This window comes from Heloderma suspectum, chromosome 12, assembly GCF_057233095.1.
Source record: "Heloderma suspectum isolate Gila_16-S chromosome 12, 16-S_ref, whole genome shotgun sequence".
Lineage (NCBI taxonomy): Eukaryota > Metazoa > Chordata > Lepidosauria > Squamata > Helodermatidae > Heloderma > Heloderma suspectum.
In genome coordinates, this window is record NC_139469.1 from 6,272,591 (window position 1) to 6,297,382 (window position 24,792).

General features: G+C 49.3%; 1 protein-coding gene across 1 annotated transcript in view; it reads right to left on the reverse strand.

Moving 5' to 3' along the window:
- Positions 1 to 9,067: 9,067 nt before the first annotated feature.
- Positions 9,068 to 24,792, reverse strand: part of INTS1 (integrator complex subunit 1) — a 66,160-nt gene continuing 50,435 nt past the window's right edge. The window contains exons 39-47 of the mRNA XM_084818205.1: positions 24,564 to 24,697; positions 21,345 to 21,537; positions 19,567 to 19,694; positions 19,345 to 19,457; positions 18,511 to 18,624; positions 17,452 to 17,522; positions 16,460 to 16,551; positions 14,225 to 14,334; positions 9,068 to 9,790 (exon numbers count right to left, since the gene is read on the reverse strand). Of these exons, the coding sequence (XP_084674331.1) occupies positions 9,675 to 9,790; positions 14,225 to 14,334; positions 16,460 to 16,551; positions 17,452 to 17,522; positions 18,511 to 18,624; positions 19,345 to 19,457; positions 19,567 to 19,694; positions 21,345 to 21,537; positions 24,564 to 24,697 (1,071 nt within the window). The 3' untranslated portion in view covers positions 9,068 to 9,674. The remainder of the gene's footprint in view (positions 9,791 to 14,224; positions 14,335 to 16,459; positions 16,552 to 17,451; positions 17,523 to 18,510; positions 18,625 to 19,344; positions 19,458 to 19,566; positions 19,695 to 21,344; positions 21,538 to 24,563; positions 24,698 to 24,792) is intronic.

Consider the following 24,792-nt stretch of genomic DNA (forward strand, 5'->3'; position numbering starts at 1 on the left):
AAGCTCTCTATATGGCTCACGATTGGGCTTGAAAGACCGCCTTCTCCCATATGAGCCTGCCCAGGTTTCAAGGTCTTCAGGGGAAGCCCTTCTTTCAGCACCACCACCATCAGAGGCACATCTGGTGGGGACATGAGAAAGGGCCTTCTCGGTGGCTGCTCCCAGGTTCTGGAACTCCCTGCAGAGGGAGGCCAGGTTGACTCCCTCTGTTGTCCTTCTGCTGGCAGGCAAAAATGTTTTTATTCAACCAGGCCTCTGGTGTGTAAGCTGTTTGTCTTCTGTTACTATTGTGTTTTTAGCAGCATTTTCAAGGTATTTGTTTTATTCTTGTTTTAATCAAGTTTTTATGCGTTTTTATTTTTATTATTATTATTATTTTTTAATTCCTGTGATTGTAAGCTGCCTTGAGTGCCATTTTCTTGGTAGAACGGCAGGCTGCAAATCAAGGCAAGGCAAGAAATAAACGGGAAGCAAGTTGTCATAGCTTCACGGGAGAGTTTGCACAAATTTGATCTCTGGCATCTCCTATTTGAAGGATCTCGGCTGGAAAAGCCATAGTCCTTGGACAGCTGATGCAAGTTTATTGTGATTTTTTATTATTTTGATGATACTTGTAAGCCGCCTTGAAAGGATTTGTATCCTGAAAGGAGGCATATAAATAATTACAATAAATAAAAAAGTAATATACATAATGCAGTATAAGGCAGTTTCATGTGATAGATCCCAGTTTGCTATTTTGGATTAGCAGCTATCAAAAATGAAGGATCAGATCACTACAATCACACTGTGTTGTTGTTGTTATGTTGTTGTTGTTGTTAAATTCAGCATTATCAGTGATCAGAGTGACATGGGGGGGTGTCCTTACTCCAAGGAACACCAGATTCTGGGCTGAGGATAAATTAGACTTTGACAAGACCTGCACTTTTCCAGCTTATTTCCTTCTGCTTCTTCTACCCGCGTGGGATCCATGCAGCGCTCCTGTGAACGCCGCACGTGGTTGAAAGGAGGGAGCGGAATTTTTGGCGATCCCTTTCACCGGGGCACGCAGGCCGCACAAGGGGTTGCAGCGTCAGGCTAACATATTTGGTCAATTGCCGATTGAGTCAGAAGTAAAAGCTACCCAGTGGCCAGCGCGCCAGATCCATCATCCTTAAGCTGCCCAGGGAAACACCTCTGTGATTAGCCTTGGATTTCATTTCAGGCCCACTGTGGGCACTAAAGCCGTACGCTCAGGCTGCCGCAGTCAAATATAAACAGTTGTTTTTTTCTCCAGAGGCTGGAGCGATCGCTGTTAAGGGAAGATTGCTGCTTGATCTTCAGGAGAAGGAAGTCCCGCATCTACAGCCCTGCCCTATAGGTTGCGACAGCAGCCACTCTAAATGACAGGGAGTTCGAGGGTGACCCTCCCCACCCCACCAATTGCATTTTATTCTTTTTAAATATTGTCACGTTATTTTATATTTTTAACCGTCGCATGGCACTTTAGTTTTTAACTGTTTGCAATCTACCCAGAGAACATTAGTTATTGGGCGGATTAGAAATGTAATAAATAAACAAATAAACAAATAAATATATCATTTATATACCATCCAATTGGCAGACTTCCTTGGGGTCTTTTACCATCATTAAAGAAAGAAGAAAAAAACTCAAACATCCACCCAAACAACAAATACAACTGTGGCCCTTCTAGAGTCAGCCTCGTGTGGAAACAGTTATCCACACCTTGTTCACATCGCGCTTAGGCTACGTCATGTGAAGCTGCCCTTGAAGAGCATCCGGAAGCTTCCATCGGTGAAAAATGCGGTAGCTTGGCTGCTAACTGGTGCCCGCTATCGTGATCATGCTATCGTGATCACATCACCCCCAAACGGAAAGATCTGCACTGGCTGCCCATTGTCTCCCAGGCTCAGTTCAAGGTGTTGGTTTCAACCTTTAAAGCCCTAAACGGCTCAGGGCTTAACTATCTGGCAGACCGCCTGTCTTGGTACGAACCTGCTCGGTTATTAAAATCAGCAGGGGAGGCCCTTTTGAAGAGGCTTGCAGAGCCCTGCCTGCTGAGCACACGGGAAAGGGATTTTTCCTGGGTTGCTCCCAAACTGGGAAAATTGGAGTTGCAACCGGTCCCCGCTTGCTCCACGTTCAGGAAATGGGTTACGATGCATCTTTTTTTAACTTGGCTTTAATACATGTTGTTACGGTTTTTAGGTTGTTTTTAACGTCCCACCATGTTTTGAATTGTTTGCGATTTGTGCCACAAATATTTCAGCCATTCAGAATGGGGGGAAAACTGCACCAAAGCTGGGAAGCCACCAAAAGGCAGCCATCAAAAGCGTGGGACCCCAGCCCAAGGCAGAGGTTACCCTTCTGTGCGCATGTCCTCCGGAAGGGGTACGTGAAACCCACCCTCTTCTGTAGCCTCCATTATTACAAGACCCCACCAATAAGTGCAGGCAGCTTTTATTCGTAAGCCTTTGCCTACGGTTACAGCACTGAGGCCAAGCCAGCATATGGCCTTCCCACTCAGGGAAAGGAATTGCACTCTCCTCCCTCCCTCCCTCCCCTGCTCCCTGGCTTTACATTACGAAGATGCCCGACTCTCCCCTTGGGAAACGCTGGCCTTTCAGGAGGCCGCCTTTCGCCATTGCTCTTCAACACAGGCTGTGCGTTCCTAGGGAAGTCGCTCTCCGGACCTAGCTGGGGGTGCGGCTCTCCAGGAGCTGCAGAGAAGGATGCTAAACCCCAGCTTGGATATGCCAGCGATCGTCCTGTGGATGCCAACCGGTAATTTCCAGGCCCCCCAGCAATGGGAGCCCTGGGTGGTGGCTGCGGGCAAGACCCTCTTCCAGCGTCTGCCTTGGCAGAAAGCACCTGTCTGCCCTCTTGCCCGCTACTCTCACCAGCCGGTCCTCCCTTCTTTTGCTCTGCCCATCACCCTCCGCTTCCTGCTCCTGCCCAGAGATTGATAGCAGCATCTTCGGGGGGTGGGCAGCTGTTGCCACTGAGGCTCCCCCCTCCGAGCTGGCCTGTGCTACCCTTATCAGTGTGTGCCACCCCCAGGCATCCTTTTAGCTTTATACTCAGACCTAGCTGCCTCTCTGCCTGGGTGTTTTCAGCACAAGAAGAATGACTTGGCCCTGTGAGTCCTGGCCGGCTGTCACACCTTCCAAGAATGGGAGGGGGGGACCCCCCATCCAAATCCCTGCCTGCTCTACCTCTCGGCCTTTGTGTGTGGCGCTGAAGGTCTGTAGGGACCACCTGCACACGTTCAGCTGAACACGCATGGGCGCCACCACGTGATCAGGAGCCCTGCTGGGGGTGGAGCTGCTGGGGATGTTGGGGGAGGGGCCAATGCATGCTCCGCCCCCTGGGCATTCTGAGACTCAGCGGAGAACAACTTCTGTAGCGACAGCACTCTGGTTCTTTAGCAACCCACACCAGGCTAAGCTCCATAGCTCAAGAGTGGCCCCTGGGCTGCATTACCAGCCATATCCGCCTCTGCCAGGTGCTATAAAGCCATCTTCTGGAGGAGCTGTTGAGCAGACATCTCCTGCCTTGTCTCAATGTCTGCCTGCTTGGAAGTTGACCCCTCGGCTTGCTCTGAGCTTCACTGGTGGTCTCTGAACCCAGCCATGCTTGGCCGAACCAAACACGTTTTCCTTCTACAACAGGGGTGCAGAACCCTCAGTCCGCAGGCCTAATCTGGCCTTCTGGGCTCCCTAATCTGGCCCGCGGAGCCTCCGCACTTCCTCCAAGACATAAAGTCAGGGTCAGAGATTTCTGCAGCTGAATTCTGCAAGCGGCCCCGATTTCTGTTGTTCTTCAGAACCCTGGCACAGATACCACCCTGCTTTAAGCCCACCATCATTTTTACAAGTCAGCTTTCGATGTCCTCATAGTTGCTGCAGACCGACTCCACTCCTCCCACCCCAAGCAGAATTGTATTTAGAAGGCCCGCGAACAGAGAAAGCTGTCAGATTAGCTTGGCTGGGCTGATCAAAAAGGAGTGAACAGACTCAGTCACACGGAGATGACATGCAGTTACAAACAGGCAGCGATTACAAGGCAGGCTGCTGTTACTGCTTAAATAACACCGCCAGCCCTAACCTCTTCAGAAGAACATGCTATACTCGGCTTCCCAGAGGCAGGAGGCCGGGCTTCTCACTCGCCACCTCACCACCTCCTTCTGTGGAAAAACTGCCCTAACTGTAATGCTTGACCTTCGCTGTACTTCCTGTCAACAGCATCGCCCAAAGCGCCTCCCCCCTGCAATTAGTGACGTGAAATTGTTAAGACTTGCTGCCGTTGTAGCAGTTGCGGGGTGGCCTGTTTTGGGGTGGAATCGGCAAAGAACAACCAGCAAACCCCCCACCCCCAAGGCCCTTCATTGTTTGGCTTCCATCAGAGGCTAAGCTAGCCAGCACCAGAAGCAGGTCCTTTTTGAGGGTGGCCCCCTAGATTAGAGCTCCCTCTACAACGTGGAATCATCTGGCTTCTCCTTCCCTCTTCTTTTTGGGAAGGGGCAAAACCTGATATCTTCTGAAGAGGTTATGGGAAGGGGAAGAGAAAAGCTTTGAAAGCTAAGTGGCTGGAAAACAAGTGATAAATGCTGGGAATAAAACACCTTTATGGTATCTTGCTTGCGGTGCACATTTTTGTTGTCATTTCCAACGATGGTCCATGTTTGTTTTTATTCTTGTTGTCAGCCATCTTGGTCACGTTTTCAGGCCGAAAAGGCAGGATATCAATTTTTCACTAAATCTGCATATTCAAATTTGCTCTGCCCCCTCCAAGCTCTCTAGCCACAAAAGCTTCCTATCGCGCTGGTCAAACATACCAGCTACACTTCCTCCAACAAGCTTACAGCTGTTGCACTGCCTAGTTCGTCTAGGGTGGTTCATCTGCCCGGCTAGGTGATATTCAACCTGTTCTGGAGGGGGTTGCACTCCCCCTAAAGGATCAGGTTCGTAGTTTGGGGGTGCTCTTGGATCCAGAACTGTCACTTGAGGCACAGGTGAACTCAGTGGCACGGAGCACTTTTTATCAGCTTAGGCTGGTATACCAACTACGCCCTTATCTGGACAGAGATAGCCTAGCTACAGTTATCCATGCTCTGATAACTTCTCGTCTGGATTACTGCAATGCGTTATACGTGGGGCTGCCTTTGAAAACGGTCCGGAAACTTCAGCTGGTCCAAAATAGGGCAGCAAGATTGTTAACAGGGACTGGCCTGCGAGCTCATATTACGCCAGTACTTTTCCAGCTGCACTGGCTGCCAATCCCTTTCCGGGCCCGATTCAAAGTGCTGGTGTTAACATTCAAAGCCCTTAACGGCTTGGGGCCAGGTTACCTGAAGGATCGCCTCCTCCCATATGTGCCTGCCCGGACCTTAAGATCATCGTCCGCGGCCCTTCTCCGTGAGCCCCTGCCAAAGGAAGTGAAGCGGGTGGCTACTAGGAGGACGGCTTTTTCTGCTGTGGCACCCCGGCTCTGGAATGAGCTCCCTAGTGAGGTTCGCCTGGCGCCTACATTGTATTCCTTTCGGCGCCAGGTGAAGACCTTTTTATTTTCCCAGGCATTTTAGCATTTTAGCTTTCTAAATTTTTATCTTTGCTGTTTTAAATCTGTATTTTAAACTCCTGCACTGCTGCTAGATTTTATTGTGGTTGTATTGTTATACTGTGGTTTTAATATTCTATATATTTTAAATTGTTTTATTGTGTGTTTGGTTTTAATTTTTGTGAACCGCCCAGAGAGCTTCGGCTATTGGGCGGTATAGAAATTAAATAAATAAATAAATAAATAAATAGTTCGCAAGAATCCAATTGACTGAAAGTCTGATCTATGTTAAGACGGCTGAATTTGCACAGCTTTAGCATCATCTGCGATCCAGAGGAGCTGTAGCCCCTCCACACGTGCAATGTGGGGATATTAATAGTGTACTACACTTCAGGGTTGTTGTAAACATCGAGCGTCTCATCCTAACCTCTCACCTGCAATATGGGAATAACTACAGGATACTGCGTTACAGGATTTGTAATGTCATATTTAAAATCAGACATTTTTTATTTGTAGACACATTTAACTGATAAATACGCCAAAATTCTGATTTCTTCAACGAAACGGCAGCCCTAGTTTTGAATAATAAAATAGTAACTATTTATAGTTACATTCCTAAGTGTTCAAAATGCTTCACACACTTTACTTCAGTCATCCTAACAAGCGCCCTGTAAGGTAGGCCGGTATTATTATACCCATTTTGCAGTTGCGAAGGCTAAGCTTGAATGAATGCTTGCTTGAGGTCACCTGCTGAGCTGGTGAGATACCCAAGAAGGGTGAGATGCCCTGGCGAGGTACGAACCAGGGCCTTCCTGGCTCACGGCTCATCCCCTGGACCAGGAATGCAGAAACACAACATCTCCTCCCAACTGTGCCCAAGACCATCCTCCACGTCACCTCTGGTTTCAAGCAAGGGATGTTGAAGTGTAAATAAAAGGTGCAGGAGCCCTCCAGCTCAGCATCCATTTCTGCACCGTGGCCTTGCAGGCTGAACAAACAGCCCATCCCTGCGATGAAGCGACTAAGCCAGAGAGTATCAGACGGCTTCCATTTGTCTCTTCTCCTCCATCGCTATTTAGGAGGCCCATCAATCTTGAGGCAATCACCAAATGCCTCAAGACCACGAATTCATCGATTCCTGACTCTTTTCTCTACCAGCTCGTTACTTCCTCCATAGCTGGTTCTTTGCTACATCACCTCAAGTCTTCTTGCAAAGCGGATAGCACTCCGACAGCTCTGGATGGGATGGGCCGCAACTCCAACAAGGTCTCTGCTTTCAAAGCAGTGGCTCAGGCATTGTCAGTGTGGACACTGAGCCCATAGAATCCCAGAGTAGTTCTGATTCTGAGGAAGAGCAGTCGCTCCTGGGAGAGGAGCGCGCTCCTTTTTCCCAGGGCCAACAGCTGATGGAGATTCCTCCCGCCAGCATTCCTAGCTTAGATGGCAGTCCTGGGAGTGACAGAGCGCGGGAAGCAGACTTGATGGACGCGCGACACCGACACAGACAGCGGCGCCAAATGGAGGGCGCAGAAAGGAGGCGTAGTGCCCGGTTGGCGCGCAAACAATGGCTGCGCCCAGAGGATCCAAGGGAAAAGGGGAGGGACTCTCCCTAGCCCTTAAGTTCAGGGGTCTGCCAGTAATTCCCTTTCAAACGGGGACCAACTGTTCCAACTTAGGGCATAAGTACTCTGCTGCTCATATCTAGTTGCTAACGGCAGAGTTGTTAAGTTGTAAAAGAGGAATAAAGCTTTGAAAAGAATCCCCTTGTCTGTGTCTGGACTTGGCTACTGGATTAGACTGAGAGAGGCCTCCAAGGAGCCCTTGACAGGCATTGAGCATCTTTTCTCCAGGTTGGTCTCCCTGTTCTTAACAACTCCAAAGAGTAAGCTGACAACCAAAGGGCCTCCCCAGCGCATAACAAGCCAAGAAGCATCGCACTGGCAGAAAGGGGGCAAAAATTCTCTACTTATCCACAGAATGGCAAGTGGAATTAATTGGTATAAAAAGCAAGGGAGGGGTAGAATGCTGGCTGGCTGCTCTAAAGAAGCAGGTGCCCAAAAGAGAAAAATATAATTGATGGTAATATTATGATGATGATCAATCAATATTATTGACCATTATCATTATCATCCTGCTTTAATAATAATAAATATTATTATTCCTGCTTTTCAAACCATTTTCAAGTCAACATACAGAAAAAGAAACAATAAAAATAAAAACACACTTTAAAACAGGAATGGGAAACATCTGAGGCCCTCAAATGTTGCTGGACATCACGTCTCACCATTGCCCATACTGGATGTTGGGAGTCCGAGTCCAAAACCATCTTGCTTTAAAATATCAAGTAAAAGCACAGCATTTTTTAAGCAGTAGGGGCTGGGGGTGGGCAGCTGGTTTGACCATTTAATACTGCAGAACTAAATGATAAAAAAATGCCTTACGGAGTAAGACAAAGTTTCTGATGGCCATCTAAAAATGGGAAGGGAGGAGGCTTGCTGGAACTCCTTGGGGAGAGAGTTGTGCAACTGCGGGGCCACCAACAAAAAGGCCCTGTCCCTGGTATTTGCCAAAAAGTATTTGCTAATGACAGGCCAGAGATGCCAATCTTAAGGCTCAAAGGAGGAAATCTAGAAAGAGGAAAACAAGTGGGTGAAACTGTCTTATACTTTGTCAGACAGTTGGAGATGTTGGGGCTGAGGGTTGGATCCCTTGCACACAACGCATGTGTTCTAGCACTGAGCAATGGGTCCTCCCTGAGACAGATGGAGTGGAGTTACAGAATAACATAACATAACCATTAACCAGTCAGGCCCATGTTGCAGCTGGGATCAACCTGGAAAGATCAAAGGCCGTTCTGGCTTCAACTAGTGCAGAATCCGGCTTCTAGAATTCTGGCTGGTGCATCCGGGTGGAGCCATGTTACACCGGTTCTGAATTATACAGGCTGCCTATTTGCTTCCTAGCCCAATTGCAGGTGCTGGTGCTGACCTTTAAAGTTCTGCACAGGTTGGGATCCAAATACTTGAAGGATCACCTCCTCCCATACCAACCTGCCCTGCATTACAATCATCAGATGAGGCCTTTCTTCAAGTTCCATCATGAAGAGAGGTGCACCGTGCATCCAAAAAAGCCTTTTCTGTGGTGGCACCTCACAATGGAGCTGACATTGTATTTTTTTTGGCACCAGGTCAGTTTTTTTTTTTTAATTGCCTAGGCTAAATTAAATGTATTGCTTTTAGCTGGTTGAATAGGTTTCTTCCCCTCAATTTTATTGCTGCAATTTTTAATTTTATTGTTCTTTTATTGTATCAGTGACTGGCAGTTTCTGTATACTGCCCCCACACCTACATATTTAAATACACCAGGAGTCACCTAGGGCAGTATGCGGAACCTCCAGCCTCTGTGGGTCTAATATATGTATGTTAAATGAGATTCAAAATAACCCCTCAGACATTTACGTTTCCTGGAGCCCATAGCCCTAAAAGGAAAGAGAGACCAAAACCAAAAGGCATAAGTTAGGAAACTACAACAGAAATAACATACTTTTAATTTTAAAAGGGTAACCAACGTTATCCCGTCATTACTGTGGAGATGACTGTGCTCCTTTCGACATTACCTGGAAAAAGCACAGCCCCAGGAAGAGTCCAACAGACAACTCTCCTGTTTTGGCCACCCCAGGCAAAAGGGGTGGCTTGCTGTCCTGGTCCACGACTGACCAAAGATGGGGAGTGGCTCCTGTAACCAGGACTCTGAAATCTTTTGCTTTCCACCTAAATTGACATCTAGAATGAGACAGACCCTGGCATCCCTCACAGCAGCCTCCTCCAACCTGCTGCCTTCCAGATGAGCAGGATGACAACTCTGCCACTTGCTATGCTGACTGGGGATGATGGGATTGTAGTCCAACACACCTATAAGGCGCCAGGATGGGGAAAGCCACCTGAAGTCCTTTCTCCCTTCTAGGAGACATCTGGCAGAAGTGTCACGGCCTTCTCTTCCCCCTTCTCCCGGGACGGAGGCTGAAGCACAGTTTTCTCCTTGGGTTCCCGGCTGGCGAGGTCAGGGCCAGATGCGGCCTGTCTTCCCCCTCCGAGTCCTGGGCCCCCAAGCCCTGCTGTTCATATCATGGCTTCCATGTGCAAAATCTTCAAGGCTTCCGAGATCTGGGAGCTGGTGTCCACCGGTCCATACATCCCGACCAAGAAGGCCCTCTGCAACAACACCGCTGCGTGCTCTGCGAAGGGGGCGGGGAGGAAACGTTAGAGAGCGGGTCACCAACAGCTGTTGCAACAGCACATCCCGTAACTTCGAGTGCTGGAGAAGCACTGTCGCACGACAGGTAAAGGGCAGCACCGTCACACGACAGGTAAAGGATGCCCGGAAAGGCACAGGCTGCTTTTGACAAGGGACGTTCAGCCATTCAAGGGACAGCAAGAAAGAAAACAATCCCACCCATTTATCCCAAATGGTGGTTATTGATTTACATTTACCGCAGCTGTGTCCCCGTCCATCCTCCAAGAGGCTCAGGGCAACATACACGGGGCTACCTCATTTTATCCTCACAACAGCCAAGTGAGACAGGTCAGGATGAGAGAATGTACCTGGCTCAATAAGATTCAGGCTGACACTCTGCCAGTTACCAACACAGAGAAGAGCCCTGCTGGGTCAGACCAAAGTCCTGTCTAGTGTAGCATTCCGTTCCCACCGTGCTCAACCAGATGCCCAAATGGGAAGCCCACAAGCAGGACGTGAGCACAACAGCCCCCTCCCGCACGTGTTCCCCAACGACCGGTATTCATAAGCATACTGGCCAAGTTTGCATATAACACTAACCCATGGTTTATTTAACCCATGGTTTATTGCCCTACCAAGGGTTTGTCTGGCAGATGATCAAACAAACTGGGTTTGTTTTCTCAGTCCCTGGGTTGTTTGTCTCCCACCTCCTTCGTCTGCCCCCTCCCTGTATCCCAGAAACCTTTGTGGTGCTGTAGTACTGGGATGTATAGCAGCTGGGTTTTGCCCACCACCTCTGTAACCTGGCAAAACAACCCATAAACCATTGAGTTCAAGGTTCACTTTTAATGATGATCCATATTTTAAACAACCCAGAGTTCTCAACCCAACAACAAACCATGGGTTCTCCATGACCTGGTTCACATGAAATGCCAATTCCTGGGTTAAACAATCCAGGAAATGGCGTGTCCGCGTGGGAGCAAGAAAACATGCTGCCCACTGCCTGTTCACCACTTCCATTTTGAATCAGCTTTTTGAGACAACCAGGAACCCATCAACAAACCATGGGTTAACACTTTGGGTTGTTTAAACCTAAACAACCCAGAATGCTGGGTTCACATGGGCTGTTTCACAAAGTGGAAACGGGAAAGAGGGCAGGAGCCAGCACACTTGCTCATGCGTGCTCACGAACAAACCATGGTTTGTTAACTATGGGTCGTTTGATCCTGTGATCCAGGCCTTTCAGGGTTGTTCCTGGTTAAGAAATCATAGTTTGCTAGCACGGCTGCATCCGCACATCACGACAACCCAGAATTCAGCAACCCATACCATGGGTTAGCGTTATGTGAAAATGAGGTCTCTGCCTCTGATACTGAGGATCTGATTATTTGGTTGGCTAGATTACCCACGCTCTCCGTGGATGCAAATCCACTAAACTGATGCTGTGCAACATCATTCATTTCAGGGTTATATACCTGGAGCTCCTCCCCACCCAACCGAAAGTAAAACACATACAGTGGCAACCCTGGTGGGATTGCTCAGAGCTTGTCCCCCCACCCAATCTGGAATACTAGAGAATGATCTGCAACACACTCCGCAAGAAAGGCTGCTGCTGCTGTCACCACTGCCTGGATCAGAATCGCCTACGGGAACATCTACCAATATTTGCCAGAGATCAAAGAAAAGGTTGTCTACTGATATTTGACCAGAACACACACACACAACCTGCCATGCCGACCCCTTCACTCGGCAAGTATTTGTTAGAAGGGACGCAAACACTCTTGGAATCCCAAACCTGACCCAAACCCTTTCAAGGGAAAGGGGTGCTTGGCCTCTGCGACCCCCCACACTAAATGCCACCCATGTTTTTGGAGCAAAAGGCCCAAGCTGCACTGAAAAAGCCGGTTTCTAAGGAGGGAGGTGGAAATCAAGGAGAGGCAGAAGCGAAGGGCGGCTGTGTGGGAGCCACTGAGAAAGCCGTTTTGAAACAGGGGGGTGGGAAGAAGGAAACTAGTTGAGTGGCATGGGCAGCCCTGAAAAGAACACACAAACTCGCTGCAACTGATGCTTGATGAGATCCAAAAAGCGCAATGTCTTGTGTTGTGCTAAACCCGGCTTCTTAATTGCTCAGCCTGCATTGGCTAATTTTATTTATTACATTGTTACCCTGCCCTTCCTCCACAGAGAAGAGAATGGCACACACGACTCTCCTCTCCTATTTCACCCCTCGCAACAACCCTGCAAGGTGGGTTAGGGCAAGTGGAGGGCAGTCATTAGGTCTGTAGGATCTACTTTGGTTTTTTCCTCCCTAGAACCCCGAGAGCCACCAACCGGAGCCAGGTGTGAAAGACTTTGTACGCCACGATTAAAGAATGTTGAGCCCAGGAATCTGTTTACAGAATACCAGGACGGGGCAGCAGTCAGGGTCCTTCTGCACAAAAATCCAGATTTGGCTTCCCCACGCTTTCTGTCAGGGTGGAAACTGAGCCCATAGAGCCCCAGAGCAGTTCTGATTCTGAGGAGGATCAGCAATCCATGAGAGAGGAGCCCGCTCATCCCTCACAGGCACAGCAGCTGGCAGAGATTCCTCCTGCCAGCATTCCTGAGATAGTGACCCTGGCAGCGAGAGAGTGCGGGAGGGGGGCTTGCTGGATGCTCGACGCAGACGCAGGGAGCGGTGCCAGATGGAGGGCGCGGAAAGGAGGCATAGCACCCATTTGGTGAGCAAGCAACGGCCGCATCCTGTGGACCCAAGGGAAAGAGGGAGGATCTCTCCCTAGCCCATAAGTTCAGGGTCCTCAAGTGATTCTCCTTCAAATGGGGACCAACTGCCTACCCGGAGCATAGGCTACTCTTCTGTTCATTGCTTAGTCACTGATTAGCATCTGAAAAAGTCATTAAGTTGTAAAAGGATTAAAGCCTTGAAAAGAATCCTTTCATCTGTGTCTTGAGTTGGCTATTGGAGTGTACTGAAAGAGGCCGCTAGGGCGCTCCTGACACTTTCTTCATTTCAGCAGCATAATTTGAGAGACATGTGTGTCCTTTTGTTACTGTTATTGCTAGATAATTGGGAGTCAGAAATCGTTGTCCGTGTACAGCGTGTCTTCCAGAGACTGATCAGCAGAGCCAGTTCTACTTTCTGCCTACCCTGGGACTGATTCATTAATTGCATTTCTATACCACCCGATGGCTGAAGCTCTCTGGGTAGTTCACTGCATTAAAACCATAAAATACAACAGAAGATGCACTATAAAAGTTTAAAGCCACAGTATAAAATAGGAGTAAAAGCCAAAATAAAACCCAGCAGCAATATGAAGATGTAAAACACAGTCAGTTTTAAAACAGAAACTGAAAGAATAAAATGCCTGGAAGAGAGCACAACATAGGCATCAGGCGAGCCTCTTTGGGAAGCTCATTCCACAGCCGGGGTGCCACAACAGAAAAGGCCTTCTTCTTAGTAGCCACCCACCTCACTTCCTTTGGTGGGGGCTCCTGGAGAAGGACTGCTGAAGAAGATCTTAGGGCCGGGGCAGGTGTATATTGGAGGAGATGATCCTTGGGTATCCTGCCCCAAGCTGTTTAGGGCTTTGAATGGTAATACCAGTACTTTGAGTCGGGTTCAGAAGTGGACTGGCAGGCAGTGCAGATGGAAAAGTGCTGGCAAAATATGATCGCGTTGGCCAATCCCCATGAACAATCTCACTGCCCTATTTTGAAACAGCTGACGTTTCCGGACCATTAGGCTGAGAGATGGCAACTGGGCCATGGCTACCCCTGGCTGAGTGGGGATTTCAACCCCCGCCTCTCCAGTCCCAGGCTGACATTCTTAACCACACCACCACACTGGGTCCCTCCTTGAAGATCTGGGGCTCTTCCACCGGTGGGCTCACGTCATCCCCTCCCTGCCATGCTTTATTATATCAGAACAGCCAGAGCCAGCAGTATGCAACACCCCCCGCCAGTACACGTTTTAGCTCCCCTGCAGCCGGAACATCCTAATACTACCTGGCCCTTTCTGAGCGTTTGAAGCCCTTTGCTTCCGCTTGGTTCTGCAGCCTTTTCAAGGGGGCGGGGAACCTCTCTCAGCCCGAGGGCCAAAGTAAATCCTGGAGAAGTTCTACGGAGCCGCATCCCAGCGGTGGGTGGGGCCTAAAGCTAAAAAAGGGTGGAGCCAAGGGCAAAATACCAAAAGTACTTAGGGGAGGCATTTCAACCTTTTAGAATGGAGGGAAAAGGGCACAAAAACTAGGAAACCACCAACTAGCAGTGGTCGGAAAAAAGAGGGTGGGGTTGCCTGGGGAGCCCCAGAGGGCCAGGCTGGGACCCTAAGAAGGCCAGACTTGGCCCATGGGCCTGAGCTTCAACCCTTCTACCTTACAACACCCCTGCAAGGCAGGGCCAGTCTTTTCAAGCCCCAGGAAAGGCATATTCTTACCTTGGCAAAGGAGGGTATACTCGGGCAGGTTCCTCAGGGCGGTTTGAACGACCTCAAAGTCTCGGCTGCCGAGGCAGTACATGAACGTGGGGAGATAGTCGACCGCGATGCTGGGCATTGTGAAAGGAGAGAGCAGAAAGGAAGCATCCTGGTGAGTTAATGGCCTCAGGCCAAGAGATCCAGCTATCTAATCTGGCATCCTGTTTCCTACAGTGGTCAGGAAGATGCCTCTGGCGGCAACCCCACAGGCAGGGCGGGAAGGCAACTGCCCTCTACCTGATATTCGAGGACAGACTGCCACTATGGCATGGAGATTTCCTACAGCCATAATGACGAACAAACCTTTCCTGGTTCTCCTCCATACATTTTCCAATCCCCTTTTAAAGCCTTCTTAAACTCATGACCTTCACTACCCTTTGTCAGTGCATTTGTTTGAATTGCGTATATCCCGCTTTTCAGATGAATTCTGCAAAGCAACCCCTCCCCAATATAAACAATTAAGTGGTTGCCTATTCACTACCGGGCCAGGTTTAAAGTTTTGGTACCAGTGTACAAAGCCCTAAACAGCTTGGGACCAGGATACCTGAGAGAGCGCTTTCGCCCTTACCAACCCACGCAGTCACTGAGGTCATCAGAGGGCCTGCTCCTGGTGGTTCCACATGGACCTATGGCCTGATTGGAGCCCACCAGGAGAAGGGCCTTCAGTGTGGCGGCCCCCTTTCTTTGGAATTCCCTGCCCCCGGAGTTCAGGCAGGTGCCAACACTGTGTTGCTTCCGGCGCCTGCTGAAAACAGCTCTATTCTAGGAAGCCTTCCTTGACTGACCAGCCATGGTTTTTAATGAAATTCTGTTGCTGTTTTAAAAAATAATTTTAATGTGGTATTTTATTCTTTTATTCTCTTTTCTATCTTCTATTGTTCACCATACTGGAATCTGTCTAGATGTGGAGTCATAATTGTGCCAATAAATTTAATGTTCAACTTCGCCATCCTCATCTTAGGCAAGCTCAGTTGTGCTCCAGAAAACGGTAAGTTGTAACGAATGCTTTAATGCTCTTTCTCTCATGTCCTGTTCTCATGGAGAAAGGAGGGCTGTGTCCTCTTGGGAGAGGAGCAAAAGGCCACTGTCATAAAAGTGATAGTCCTACTCGAAGTAGACCTGAGATGAAATGACGGGGTGGGGAGCTTTCAGTGATTTTCTGTGGGGGTGGGGGGCTCCAGATAATGGGGTAAAGCAAGAGAATTCCGGAAAAACGTCTATTTCTGCTTCATTAGCTATGCTAAAGCCTTTGATTGTGTGGATCACAACAAACTGTGGCAAATTCTTAAAGTGATGGGAGTACCAGACCACCTTTCCTGTCTCCTGAGAAACCTGTACGAGGGTCAAGAAGCAACAGTAAGAACCAGACATGGAACAACCGAGTGGTTCAAAATTGGGAAAGGAGTACGACAAGGCGGCATATTGTCACCCTGCTTATTTAACTTATATGCGGAGTACATCATGAGAAACGCCGGGTTGGATGAATCACAGGTCGGAATTAAGATTGCCGGGAGAATTATCAACAACCTCCGATATGCAGACAATACCACCCTAATGGCAGAAAGCGAACAGGATCTAAAGAGCCTCTTGTTGAGGGTGAAAGAGGAGAGTGCAAAAGCTGGTTTGAAACTCAACATTAAAAAAACGAAGATCATGGCATCTGGCCCCATCACTTCCTGGCATATAGAAGGGGAAGAAATGGAAGCAGTGACAGATTTTACTTTCTTGGGCTCCAAGATCACCGCAGACGGTGACTGTAGCCATGAAATTAAAAGACGCTTGCTCCTTGGGAGGAAAGCTATGGCCAACCTAGACAGCATAGTAAGAAGCAGAGACCTCACCTTGCCGACAAAGGTCCGTCTAATCAAAGCTATGGTTTTCCCAGTAGTAACGTATGGCTGTGAGAGCTGGACTATAAGGAAGGCTGAGCGCCGAAGAATCGATGCTTTCGAACTGTGGTGCTGGAGAAGACTCTTACGAGTCCCCTGGACTGCAAGGAGGTCAAATCAGTCCATCCTAAAGGAAATCAACCCTGAGTGCTCATTGGAAGGACAGATACTGAAGCTGAAGCTCCAATATTTTGGCCACCTAATGCGAAGAGAAAACTCTCTGGAAAAGACCCTGATGCTGGGAAAGACTGAAGGCAAAAAGGGGACGGCAGAGGATGAGATGGCTTGCAAGTTCTGCCCCTCCTACCTGGGGTTGTTCTGTATCGAGCGCAGGGCGAGGCTGAAGGCAAGATTCCGGCAGGTTTCCTCAGGAGAGCTCATCCGTCTTTGCAAGTGAGTCTGAGAGGGGAGGAAAGAAAATCTCAGCATCTCTGGGGCAGGGCCCTGCTGACGTTTCCAGAAGAGAGGTGGGGCAGCAGGGGCAGCTATGAAACTTCTCACTTGCTGGCAGGCTGCTGCTGGAGCAACACCTCCTTTTGCTGCTAGTTCTGGCTGGACAGCTCCCTGGCCTGCCTGGAATGACAGGGAATCCAAGCCACACTGCTCAGCACTGGAGGGAACGGGACAGTCACTAGCAGGGGTGATCTCTGCAGTTTCTAAAATATCATATTCATTTCCGGTTGATGCTCTAGGGCAGCCTTTCCCCACCCTGGCGCCCTCCGGAGGGGTTGGACTCCAGAGTCCAACCCCTCCAGAGGGCGCCAGATTGGGGAAAGGCTGCCCTAGAGTTCTAAGCAGGCAGAAGTGCTATTTCTTCCCCATTTCAAGAAGGCTGGCTAGTATTTGGCTTGCCTCTTTGAGCAAGAGCATTTTAGATTGCCTAGCATGTGGTAATTCTCTCACTTGCCTGACCAAAAAGAAAAAAACACACCCACCAAACACCACTGAAACAAGGAGTAACAAGCAAGCCTTGTCTAGAAAGGATACCGGCCCACAAACCAGCATTACTCACACATGGAGCATTGTCACCATGGAAGAAAAAGAGAAGCACGAATCCTCTTCCTTTTTAAAAAAAAAAAACAAAAAAACAAAAGCATCCTAATCGCCTGCATGGAATTCTAACTCACCACAGGTGACTAGGCTACATACATATCCGAGTGAAGACAAAATGCAATTAGCAATACAAACTTTGTCAACTTTCCTACCAAAAGGCTGGGGAAAGGTCCCACCAAAGCAAAGCAAGAAGATGGATACAGAGTAGATGCCAGCGTAACAACACACAGAGGATACCCAACGTACAGAAAAGAAAGAGAGGATTTCTGGCCTCCGTCTGGACATCTCGTCAATATCAGTCAGCACTTCCAAGATATCTGGGAAATGGGAGCAAATAAAGAGTTTGAGGTAAACTGTCAAAAACAAAAAATAAAAAGGAGCTAATGGGCTCTTAAGAAATCTTAAACCACCCTCTCCTTGAGAAATAGCAACAAGCATCTCTATCATGCTTTCAGGTGTTTCAAGAGCTTCACATGCTTTATCTAGTTATAATCCTTGAAAGGTAGGTTAGTATTATTATTATTCCCTGTATTGCAAATAAAAACATCAGAAGAGCCCTGCTGGATCAGGCCAAGGACCCATCTAGTCCAGCATTCTGTTCACACGGTGGCCAACCAGCTGTCGACTGGGAACCCACAAGCAGGACACAAGCACAACAGCACCCTCCTGCCCATGTTCCCCAGCAACTGGTATACATAGGCTCAATGCCTCTGGTACTGGAGGGAGCACACAGCCATCAGGACTAGTAGCCACCAGTAGCCTTCTCCTCCAGGAATGTGTCTAAGCCCCCTTTAAAGCCATCCAAAGTGGTGGCCATCAGTATGTCTTGGGGAAGCGAGTTCTACAGTTTAACTACGTGCTGTGTGCAGAAGTTCTTCCTTTTACATGTGGGGAGGACTGAGGCTGAGTGGCATGCCCAAGGCCATCTGCTGAGTCCATTGCTGGGGTGAGATCTGAACTGGGGACAACCTCATTCATAGTTAAGTCTCTTAGCCACTACACAACAGGCTGAGATTGGAGCTCAGGGCTGCCACTCAAGCAGACCTAGGCCAATGTGCAGGGCTGCCGCATCCCACGTAAAGACTTCCCCATTTAGGGACCCCCACGGCAAGGAGTCAACTTTAGTTAGCCCTGCCACGCACCTCGGCATGGGCTCGCACAGGGTTTGCGTGTCAGGGTACTGCCGACATTCCGTTAGTGCTTTTTAAAATGGAGCCTTCTACGAAAGCTTGACGTAGAAGCTTCCCTGCCTGCAACATCTCCAGAGGCCCTGTGGAAGAGGTGGCAATGCCTGTCTTCATTTACCTTCTACAGTCTGACCCCTGGACAGCCTTTTCATGTAGGGGGCCATCTCAGCCGGCGTGAGTGGTGTGAAGAGGGAGACACTGACGAGAGGTAAAGAACCTGCCGCTGCCTCATCTGAAGTCATAGATATGAGAGAGAGAGAGAGAGAGGTTTTTTCCTTAGGGCTCTGTAAGGTACCAAAGCATCTAACTGAAGTTTCAGGCAGCAGACCTGGGCGCTACTGGGGCAGCCGGTATCCTGCTATCTACTGCACTGCAGTGCCACCACCGCAGATGGCCACAGGGTGAAATTGCGCCTACCGACTCAACCGGGATCAAGCAACCATCAGCTTACACCGACTGAGCAGGACTTCCAGCCCAGCTCCTCCAGGCCATCCTCACGAAGAGTCCCACATTCCCAAAAGACCCCCTGCCTGCTGTCTGGCAGGGGAAGGCTCTTCTTCACCCAGGATGGCAAACACTTTGGAGGACGGCTGGATTTTAGTTTTGAAACAACGGAGGAGACAGCCGTTGCCCCTTTCTTGCTCTCAGAAGCCCTAGGGGCACCTGCAGGTCCAACCAGTAACCATCACATAATCTGAAGAGCCTAATTTGAAGGCCTGCAGACCCCTCCTCCCCCATTCCATTCTGGGGCTCTGAACATGAAGACTCTGACCTCACCATCAAGTCAGATTCCCCCCCCCCCCCCGACACCTTTTTTTTATAACATCGTGCCTGATGAAGAGACCTGGAGATCTCCAAAGCTTGCACATTTTTGGTGATATACGAGTTTGTCTAATAAATGCACGACACTACTATGGGTTTTGAAAACTCAAATGGAAAACCCGAGACTCACCGTCCTTTTCGTCGTCGGTCCCTCTGTCTGACATGCCGTTCTTGCTGGGCAAGCTCAGCCCGGCTAGGAGAGACTTCAGCATGGAGAGATCGCTGTTGTCTGACGAGAGGTCACTGCAGAGAAGCAGGACGGAGACAGAGCATGTTCAAAGCTGCTTCCAGTGGCAACATCTCCTCCTCTGTGCTCCCAATCCCCCAATGAGGACCAGGACAAGAGACTTACTGGAGGGAATCTGAGTGCTTCTGCAGGAAGGAGACGGCTGCCGGAGCGTTGAAGGTGATATACTTGTGGATGAACTGCACAAACTTTGTGATGAAGGCGGCCAGGTGGCGGGAAGATTTCCTGTAGCTCTGGAGGCAAAGCAAAGACAACCGCAGGTGGAACTTGGGAAGCAGCTCAGGGGCCATCCCCTCCTCCCATAACCCCAAACACTCTTAGGGCCAGTTCGCACAATGGCTCGCCAATGGGATGGTCAACTTGCGGGCTGTACCGCTTGGGGCCTGGAGGTGGGGGCTCACGTGACGGAATGCTCCTCCCTGTAAACAAAAACTCCCTGCATGTAGAAAACACGTTCTTAAGGAGAACTCTGATCCCTGACAGGCAGGCTTACTATGTGCAGAAATATACAGTATGTTGCTGTATGGGGGAGGATTCCCACCACGGCTCCCTAACAACTGATGTTCACTAGCAAATTGCCCCTGAACATGGAGTTTCTATTCCGTCAGCATGGCGAATAGGCACCTTCCTCCACCATGAATTAAGCCATCTGTCCTAGTGGTTAGCTCTACATCCTGAGGCAGCAAATGCCAGAAAATTATTATGCATTGTGCGAAGAGGCACTTTCTTTTGGTCTAGCCTGAATCCAATGCTTGTTAATTTATTTATTCATTTACATTTGTGCGCCACCCCATAACATAAAGCAGGGGTGTTGAACCTTATGCCTGTGGGCCAGTCCCAGTATGGCCCTCCGAGATTTCCCAGATGGCCATGCTCCCTTTCCTGACTGTTTGCTGGTTCCCTGGCTTTTGTGCACTCCCCCCACCCCTTCTAAAAGGCTGGCATGCCTTTCCTATATCTTAACTACGGGCAGTAAGCTCTTGACACTAAAATATGGGGTATTTGGGGGACTTTTTGTATCTTGGCCCTGCCCCTTTCACCTTTGGCTTTGCCCACATTGGAATGCAACCCCTGAGAGGTTCTCTAAATTTGAACTCAGGCCCTCAGGCTGAAAGAGGTTTGACACCCCTGACCATTGAGTTCTCTGGATGGCTTCACTGGATGAGCCCAGGTTTGGGGAGACTTGTTTGCACAAAGTGGACCACAACGGTCCATACTAGAGCTGTATGCAAATGACCACTTGAAATTCTCCACCTTATTGCGGACAGAGAAATCTGGGAGACAATTCCACCGAATTTCTACAGGGGAAGAGAAATTCTCCAGTTTCTCCCAGGTGGGGCTCCCCACTGGAAGGGTTAGAGCACAGATGCTTTCTTTTTTAGGAAACGGTTTGGGAGTTTTCGTGCTGCAACAGCATCAACGGACATGGCAGGCCAGCCCCCAATTTGTGTCCACCACAATGGAGGTTGTGTCCAGCTCCAAGGATGAGGTGGAGTTGGTGCCAAAATCTGCCCCCCAATTTCTGGAAAGTTTTCTTCCCATGTGAAAGAGGCGTCCATTGTTCTGCCTCATTCAAGATGTTTTATAACAGGACATTTTTGCTCCCTCCTCAGCCGCCTCCTAAGTAAGGAGCCCAAGAACCCCAAGCCCAGCCCATGAGCAGTTCTCCGAAATTTCTTCACCACTGAGTTTATTTTCGAAAGCAATTTCTCTTCTGTCAGATTGAACGAGAAAGGTCGAAAAAAACATGAGAGACATTTTCGGTACAGCACTGGTCCGTACACACCATGTAAGGCCACCATGGCCCCAGGGATTACGGGATGCTGGCTCCCCCCCGCCCACCCGCCCCCAAGGGTCAGCTGCTCTCCGTCGGGACCTCCTACCAGAAGCAGGCGAATGAAGGAGAGGAGACAATCCCACAGCGCTCCCTGGTGCTCGCTCTGGAAGACCTGCGGCTGGAGCAGCTCTAGGACCCCCAAGACGTGGATGAAGAAGGTGAGGTGGTTTTGCTGGCGGAACTCCTGGAAGTTGAGGTGAACCCGGCCGTGCAGCAGGGCTGCGATCATCGGCAAGTGCCTGGGGATGGAGCAAGCAGACAGTCCACCTTAGGGCATTTCTAGGGCAGGTATTAATTATTGTTATTGTTCCTACATTTATATCCTGCCTTTTCCTCTTGCAAGGAGCCCAAGGCGGCATACATGATCCTCCTCCTCTCCATTTTATCCTCACAACCACCCTGTGAGGTGGGTTAGGCTGAGAGTCAGGGACTGGCCCAAAGTCACCCAGTGAGCTTCATGGCTGAGTGGGGACCAGAACCTGGGTCTCCTGAGTCCCAGTCCAACACCCTCAACTCTACACCACATTTGCTATAATAACGTACGCCCAGGCAGGACGGTTCTCTTCTGAACGCCTCTGCTCCTTTATGGATTTGTCCAAACTCTTCTCTGATCCCTCTTCCTCAGGGCAGCTTGGGGCTTGTGCTGCCTGTTCTCTGCCCGTCTTTGTAACAGCCAAAGCAAAAACCTGCACATCTCCCCGGCCATTAGCAGTGAGACGTGCAAGATGCAGATGCAAGCAGTGGTGTAGGGTGGGAGAGGGGTGTCAAAGCTCAGGCCTGCGGGCCACACCTGGCCCTCCAGCGTTTCCCAGAAGGCCACGCCCCCTTCCCCACACCCCCTTCCCCACACTCCCTTCCCCACACCCATCAATCATTTGGTGGTTTTCTGGCTTTTGTGCAGTTTTCCCCTATTCTAAAAGATCAAAATGCCTCTCCTAAGGCTTATGAGCTTTAAGCTACAATAGGCAGGAATTTCAGGTTTTTTGCCGTCCCACCCCCACCCCCCGTTTTGTCTTTGGTCTCATTCCCTTTTGCCTTCAGCCTCGCCCACCACTAGAATACGGCCCCCAAAAGCTACTCCAAAATTAAATTCGTCCTTTGAGCTGAAAGAGGTTTAACAACCCTAGGGTAAAATTTTGGGTCTAGATGGTAGAAAGCACCTGGAACAACATGCTATCCTGAATGGTCCAACCTTCTTTTCCCCCACCACCATTTCAGCTCCTGATTTAAAAAAACAAAACAAAACCAAAGCCTGAAATCCAAGAAAAGGAGTCCAAGTATTTATATCAAGCTTGTTAGGGAGCGGGGTGTAGTGAAATGGCTAAGAAACTGAGCTACGAAACCAAGAGGCGCCCAGTTCGAATCCCCCCTTTTTCCATGACCTCAACAGATGGCCTTAGGCAAGCCACTCCCTCTCAGCCTCACCTTCCCCGATTCGCAATTTGGGGATAATACCAACTTACCTTTCAGGACTGTCATCAGGATTTACAACAATAACATTTGTCTCAGCGGCTTTCGATACCATCGACCATGGTATCCTTCTGGATAGGTTGTCTGGATTGGGAGTAGGAGGCACTGCACTACAGTGGTTCCGCTCCTACTTGGATGGCCGATTCCAGAAGGTGGTGCTGGGGGATTATTGCTCTGTGCCATGGCAATTGTGCCATGGGGTTCCACCGGGCTCTATTCTATCCCCCATGCTGTTTAACATCTACATGAAACCGCTGGGGGAGGTTATCCGGAGGTGTGGGCTGAGGTGCCATCAATATGCGGGTGACACCCAGCTCTACCTCTCTTTCTCATCAAAACCAGGTGAGGCAGTGGCTGTTCTGAAGCAGTGCCTGGGCACGGTAATGGACTGGATGAGGGCCAATAAACTGAAACTCAATCCAGACAAGATGGAGGTACTGTTAGTGGGTGGTTCGTCTGCCCGGCTAGGTGATATTCAACCTGTTCTGGAGGGGGCTGCACTCCCCCTAAAGGATCAGGTTCGTAGTTTGGGGGTGCTCTTGGATCCAGAACTGTCACTCGAGGCACAGGTGAACTCAGTGGCACGGAGCACTTTTTATCAGCTTAGGCTGGTATACCAACTACGCCCTTATCTGGACAGAGATAGCCTAGCTACCATGCTCTGATAACTTCTCGTCTAGATTACTGCAATGCGTTATACGTGGGGCTGCCTTTGAAAACGGTCCGGAAACTTCAGCTGGTCCAAAATAGGGCAGCAAGATTGTTAACAGGGACTGGCCTGCAAGCTCATATTACGCCAGTACTTTTCCAGCTGTACTGGCTGCCAGTCCCTTTCCGGGCCCGATTCAAAGTGCTGGTGTTAACATTCAAAGCCCTTAACGGCTTGGGGCCAGGTTACCTGAAGGATCGCCTCCTCCCATATGTGCCTGCCCGGACCTTAAGATCATCATCAGCGGCCCTTCTCCGTGAGCCCCTGCCAAAGGAAGTGAGGCGGGTGGCTACTAGGAGGAGGGCTTTTTCTGCTGTGGCACCCCGGCTCTGGAATGAGCTCCCCAGTGAGGTTCGCCTGGCGCCTACATTGTATTCCTTTCGGCGCCAGGTGAAGACCTTTTTATTTTCCCAGGCATTTTAGCATTTTAGCTTTCTAAATTTTTATCTTTCCTGTTTTAAATCTGTATTTTAAACTCTTGCACTGCTGCTAGGTTTTATTGTGGTTGTATTGTTATATTGTGGTTTTAATGTTCTGTATATTTTAAATTGTTTTATTGTGTGTTGTTTGGATTTAATTTTTGTGAACCGCCCAGAGAGCTTCGGCTATTGGGCGGTATAGAAATAAATAAATAAATAAGTGCTCTGAACCCCTGAAAGCACTAGACAAATAGTACTCTTCCTTTGATTGCTTACCAAGTTGAAGGAAAGAAGTGGCCTAAAAATATTTTAAATACATACATGCTTCTGCACACTTTGCAGGCTCTGTTTCATTCACATAAAGGGAGGGGACACCAGGCTCATATTTGTTTTGTTTAATATGGTTTAGTCCCTAGTTTTCTCTTAGTTGAATAGTAACCAAACCTAGAAAGGAGCATCTTTGTCTGAAGAAAACTAACTGTGCAGGGCTGCTGGGGGGTTGGGGGGAGGAGGACAGGGAAGAAGAGGTGGGAAAAGATTGTGCTGTCCGTATGTCGGCTGGCTACAATGGGGGGTTCCACTTTGGTCTGGGAATGCCTGCCCTTTGCTTCCTGGGGGTACGAATTTACAACATAAAGGTCCTGAAACGAAGCAAGATGAACAGAACCTGAGCAGAAGGATGGGATGGGCGACGGCCAGCTTCCGACACGCCATGTTGGCATCCCACAGCCTGTTCTCGCTCGACTTCGAGTCGCTGGAGCCCGCAAGGAGGGTGATGAACCGGTGGACCAGGCTGTCGAGCTGTGGAGAGAATGGTCAAAGTGTGAGCGTGTGCGGGGGGGGGATCTTTCAACTGCAAGGGGCAAAAGTTGCTTGCTATGGCAGAACCACTGAGC